The sequence below is a fragment of the Cryptomeria japonica genome, chromosome 5 (assembly GCF_030272615.1).
Source record: "Cryptomeria japonica chromosome 5, Sugi_1.0, whole genome shotgun sequence".
NCBI lineage: Eukaryota > Viridiplantae > Streptophyta > Pinopsida > Cupressales > Cupressaceae > Cryptomeria > Cryptomeria japonica.
The window spans coordinates 137,337,170-137,343,394 of NC_081409.1; the positions used below are offsets into that span (position 1 = coordinate 137,337,170).

The 6,225-nt window shown below is 36.3% G+C and overlaps 1 protein-coding gene across 1 annotated transcript; it reads left to right on the forward strand.

Moving 5' to 3' along the window:
- The first annotated feature begins 2,105 nt into the window (after window positions 1-2,105).
- On the forward strand, window positions 2,106-4,358 carry LOC131042609 (L-type lectin-domain containing receptor kinase IX.1-like). Its single transcript, XM_059221287.1, has one exon. The coding sequence runs from the start codon at window positions 2,205-2,207 to the stop codon at window positions 4,248-4,250; it is 2,046 nt and encodes a 681-aa protein (XP_059077270.1). The 5' UTR covers window positions 2,106-2,204; the 3' UTR covers window positions 4,251-4,358.
- Window positions 4,359-6,225: the final 1,867 nt, after the last annotated feature.

Below are 6,225 nucleotides of genomic sequence, written 5' to 3' on the forward strand. Positions count from 1 at the left end.
AAAGAAGTTAAAATAATTTGGTAATAAAGTTGTACATGTAAAATGTGGGTTAAGTGTAGCTATATAAATAATTGAAAGTAGATTAAGTTGTGTTTTATTAGGTATATAAATAATTGGAATAAGTTGATAAGAACCTTTGCTTTTTCAATATTATGTTTATTGAATATAAATGATTGTGACATACACATTAACAAAGGCAAGAGAAAGCTGGAGGAAGGCAAACCCAGTAAGGAGGAGGCTACTCCGAGCAAAAAAAGAAAGAGCCTCACTGGGATGAAAGCCCGTGATGAAAAGAATGATATAGAGGAAACTGGAAAAGAGGGCAGTGAAATAGAAATGGACAAGTCAGAGGGTGAGGAAAGTTGGAAAGATGAAGATGTGGGTGCAGAGGAAGAAGAAGGTGAGAATGAGTCTGACAATGATAGTCCAATTCACAGTGCTAGCTTAGGCAACGACAACAACCAGCCTATGGTGGATAAGGATGATAAGGATAACGAGGAAAAAGATATGAATTTTGAGAGGGAGAAGAACAAGGAACCCGAGAAGGAAACGGCTAAGGATAGTTTGAGTGAGGATAAGGAGAGCACTGAAGAAGGGTTATTCCTGGATAACCTTAAAAAACTCACTGAGGCTAGATTGGGTTATGACAGATGGACATATGATCTATTGAAGAACCTAGAAAAAAATGGGAAACAGATGGATGAGAAAAGGAAGGAAGATGAAAGGAATCAGAAGCAATGGAAGTGGGACATGGAGGAAAAAGTTAAGAAAATGGCAGCTTAGATTGACTATCTGGAAGAAGAGAAAGTGGCGATGAAAAACCTGTTGGGTATGATCTCGAATATCTTGTCTGCTGTTATAAAGAACCTAGAGGATATCTCTAAGGTCCTCGATAACTCCAGCTCTCCCAAACCGGTGGTGGACCTCGACATGGATGAAGATGCAATCGAGATTGGAAGCGGGGAAGCTACACCTGGTGGAGCAGCAAAGAGAACTAGAGTGAGTGTTAAGAAAGCTGCTGCTGTGTCTGCTAAGGAAATCCCTAATCTTAGGGATAATATCAAAGACCTGTATGGGATTAGCAGTAACTTGGCTAATGCCCTGAAAAACATAAATTAGTTCATTTTCTGTGCTTTGTTTAGTCTGGCTGGTTTTTGCTGGTTTTTTGGGGCTTTTAGCTGGGTTTTTCTAGTTATTTTGCTGGTTTTTCGAAAGTATGTTCCTCCTGGTTTCTTAATGCTTTTATGTTGTAAGATCATTTTGTAAAGGGTTTCGGGGCCCCTTCAAAACCTGCTTTTACTTTAATAAAAAACAAAGTCAATGTTAAGATAAATGTCTGAGTTTTGTGAGAAATAATTTTACATACAATAATTTAATTAAAATATTAAGTGAAGAAAAATGTCATATTTGAAAATAATATTCTACATAAAAATAGTTTGGGGAATGTTCAGTTTATTTTTTTTTGTCTATAAAGGTGTCATACTAATAATTTGATGGAGGCTCTTGCTCTTTTATCTGTTGTGGAGCGAGCTTGCGCTTTTGGTTGGTGGAGACTCATTTGCGAATCTGATTCGCAGGTGGTGGTGAATTTGTTGACTCGGCCACATTCTGATGACGTTAGTTGGCAGTTAATTTTGGTTGTTAACTAGATTCTTCATTTGAGTGCTTCTTTGGATTCTGTTACTTTTTTGCATATTCCTTGGGAGTGAAATGGTGTTGTAGACTGTCTGGCCAAATGGGCCTCTGATCATATGCATAACTAGAATGTTGTGGATAAGGGGCCGTTACCCCTGGATTTGTCTCTTTAGTTAGATCACCTAGTAGAACCTAGTAGATCTTGACATGACGGATTGATGCCCTTTCTTTGTATTTCTTCTGTTTTGAATAAATTTTTACCCCTCTTTTATTTCAATAAACTATTTAAAATTTTTATTTTTCAATAATAAAATATTAAATATAACTGAACTAAAATAATAAAAAATAAGAAGTTTTTTTTTTTATATTGAAAAAAACAAAATTACGATTGCATAAAGAGAAATATAATATTTGCACAGCCCAGAGAAATATAATATTTGTGGTTTTTAATGTGCATTTATGGGGAGCACAGTGGGAAAACTGTAACAGAGTTCTTGGAGCTTTTTAAATGGCGAAACATCAAAAATTCATACTAAGAAGAGGCGAGAGGATTCAAAGCTTGATTAAAAATGAGCTTCGGTGTTCTTCGATTCTCAATTTTGTTCTGGGCTTCTGCTCTGGTTGTCCTTTCAGAACCAGGAAGCCTAATTACTTTCAATTTTCCATCTTTCGACAACAGTTCCAGCGAAGATATTGAGCTCCTGTATGATTCTCATATTGAACGCAACGGGAGATTTAACTTCCTGCAACTCACCAGAAATGATGGTGGAATCCCCTACAGCGAAGGGTGGGCTACTTACAAGAAATCAATTCCAGTTTGGGACACATCTTCCCAGCACCTAGCAAATTTTACCACGCACTTCGAATTCTTCATCAAGCCAGACATCAACAATACTTTTGGTCCAGGCGAAGGGCTCACTTTCTTCATGGCGCCACTGGATTTCAAAGCACCGGAATCGTCAGCCGGAAAATGGCTCGGCTTGTTCAACACAACGACTGTAGGAAAATCTTGGAACAGAGTAGCGGCCGTGGAGTTCGATACAGATAAAATTTCGCACGATCCCGACGACAACCATGTCGGAATCGATGTCAATAGCATCGTATCTGCGGTGAATTATTCTCTGGTTAATGGGAGTCTCAAAGACGGGCGAAAGTGGAGGGTTTGGGTGGACTATGACGGTCGGCAGAAGAAGCTTCAGGTTTTTCTTGCGGGTGAAAATAAAACGAAATCAGGGGTTCCAATCCTAAAATATGGCATAGATCTGAGGCAAATTGTCCCGGCGGACGTCAAGATTGGCTTCTCGGCTACTACAGGGATGGGGCGCGGGACTCATACTCTGCTTTATTGGGACTTCATTTGCAGAACTTCATGGAATGCTTCCAGTGTAAAGATCAAGGGTTCGAACCCTGTCAATGACGAAAAGAAGAAGAAAAAGGACGAGAAGGTATCAAAATCTAAATTTATTTCTGTTTCTGTTGTGTTAAGCTTTCTGGCCGTCGCCTGTTGCTTAGGTAGCGGGTGGCTATGGCGGCGTTATATGAAGACCAAGCGCAGAGCAATATCCACGACCGAAGAAGGGCAAGAAGACATGGATACGGACCTGGACGAGCAGGTTTCCAAAGGTCCGCGGAGGTTCACTTTCTCAGAGCTCAGCGCCGCAACGAAAAGCTTCAGTGAGGATGAAAAGCTCGGGCAAGGAGGCTTCGGATCGGTTTACAGAGGGGTTTTGGAGGAGACAGAGGAGGTAGTAGCAGTGAAAAGGATTTCGGAAGCTTCCAGACAGGGGAAAAAGGAGTATGTTGCAGAGGTGAGCATAATAACCCGGCTAGGGCACCGGAATCTGGTTCAGCTTTTGGGATGGTGTCATGAAAAGGGGAAATTGCTTCTGGTTTATGAGTTCATGTCCAATGGAAGTCTTGACAAGCACATTTTCAGGGATTCCTCGGATTCCCCTGTTTTGGATTGGGATCACAGGTACAGTATCGCCTGTGGAATAGCCTCCGCTTTGGTTTATCTTCATGAGGATTGGGACCAATGTGTGCTTCACAGGGATGTAAAGTCCAGCAATGTGATGCTGGATTCGAATTTCAATGCAAAATTGGGGGATTTTGGGCTGGCCAGGCTTGTGGAGCGCGATATGGAGGCTTCTGAGCATACGACTGTGGTTGCAGGAACCCTAGGTTATTTAGCCCCGGAATGTGTGATAACAGGGAAATCGACTCCTGAATCGGATGTTTACAGTTTCGGCGCAGTTGCTCTAGAAATTGCCTGCGGAAGAAGGGCTTTGGACCAGAGGCTGAGAGAGAATTTTAACTTGAGGCTGGTTAAATGGGTTTGGGATTTGTTTTCGCAGGGCAGGGTTTTGGATGCGGCTGCAGAGAGCATGCGTGGTGAATTTAATGGTGAAGAAATTGAGCGATTGATGGTTGTGGGACTGTGGTGCTCTCATCCGGATCCTACGGCCAGGCCTTCCATGCGAGAGGCGCTCAGGGCTCTGAGATTGGAAACATTGGTTCCTTGTATTCCAGTTAAGATGCCTGTTACTGTGTATTTATGCAGGGATCCCATTCGGCCACGAGATGTATTATCGTCAGCCTTGTTTGAAAGTAAGTAAGTCTGAATCCAGCAGGATTTCGTAATCCCTTGTGAGATGATCACTAACTTCATTTCAGAATCCGTGAGTAACTGTCATCTTATAATAAATTTGGTGAACGGTTGAGAAGATTGGCTTGAATTTTTGCATGGCTTCAACAGAATTCGATTCCTTGCCATTGTTGTGTGTTTGCTTTTCTTGCTCTGTGAATTTAAGCTGACGGTCTCGACAGTTATATATATTTTATTTTCTCTGTATAAATATTTGATTTTAAGTTTTCAACTCTGACTTGGGGTGGTGCTTAAATAGTGTACTAAATTTTGACTTAATTTGTCTCAATCCAATCTAAATTCTAAAACTCAAGTATACAAGTTATTTCTACATAAAATAATATTAATTATTATTTATTGCAGTTAAATGGGATATTAGTTTCTTCTTTTTTATTCTAAAATTAGTTATTTCCGCATAAAATAATATTAATTATTATTTAATGCAGTTAAATGCGATATTGGTTTCTTCTTTTTTATTCTAAAATTTGTTGTTATTTTCATAGTCCAATAGCTTCTTTTTAATTCTTTTATGATTATAATTAAGTATACTTTCATGGTCTAATAAGCCTTATTTATTATATTGAAATAATTATGTATATATATTTTATAGCATCATTAATTATATTTTTTTAAAGCACATTTAAAGGTTTTATAGTTATAATTGAGTATACTTTCATGTTACTCTAAGCCATACTTATTATATTGGAATGATGATGTATATATATTTTAATAGAATTATCAATTATGTTTTAAAGTATAAAAAAATTATTATTTTTTGTTTATTAATAATATTTGAAATTTAATATTATAAGTAAAAATACCTTTAAATTTCATTCGTTTATTTCTATTAATTACATTTATAATAATTATTTATGTTTTAATGTTTAATGAATTTATTTTATAGAAAAAATAAATTTTAAGCTAGATTAAATTTGTGATATTTGTTGCATGTTATAATTTTAAATTTAATGGTAGTTTAATAAATAAGTACTTAGCTTTATAATTAATAAAAATAAATAGTTTTCCTAATATATTAAGTTTTGAACTATTTCTAACTGAGAAATCATATATGTTTATTTGTGTAATACTTTCAATTTTTCACTAAACTCTTCCACCATCTAGGATCAAGGTTATACCCTAAGGTCCTTTGTGTATGTAGAAAAATATCCTTTTGTCATGTGGATATAATCTTTTTGTTTTTGCATTCTTTCCTTTTTCTTCATTGAGTTCACTCTCTCCATTCCACCATCTAGACTAGTAGTATATAAAGAAAAATTTTGTATGATTTTTGGCATATCACAAGTGGCCATGTTGAGCCAGGTCATTCCTAAAATACATGTGTAAGAGATAAAAAAAAATAGCAAGAAGCATTCTAGAATGATCTTCAAACTTCAAATTATTTAGAGCACCAAATTGAAGTGTTCTTCTAATGCTTCTTCTATGTGCTAATGTAATTCTAAATTAAATGCTAATATAGAAAGCTAAATATAGAATATATGGGTACTTATCTCAACAATAAAAAAAATGAATAATTATTCTATTGCACTTGATTTTGAACTATCTCAAACGTACAATTGTTATCTCTTCATCTATGTAATGCTTGTTGAACAATTGCACTATCTAAGGTCGAGTTTTTCCCTTAGATTATTTCATGTGTCCATAGCTTCATCCTTCTACTATGTGGATCTAATATCTTTTTTAATTGCATTCCTTATTTCTACTTTGTTGAGTTTTCCCTTATTTAACTTGCTACATTAAGTAGATTTACTTCAAAATATCTTTAGAGGATTGTTTATATTACAAGGGGCGATGTTTTACTAAGTCAACCTATACAAATATGCATAAAAGATTAAAAAAAGTTTAAAGAAAAAATGTTGGAATGACTAGGTTGCCTTAGATTTTTTTAAAGAAATAAACTATATCAATTTTCCAATGCTTCTACTCCC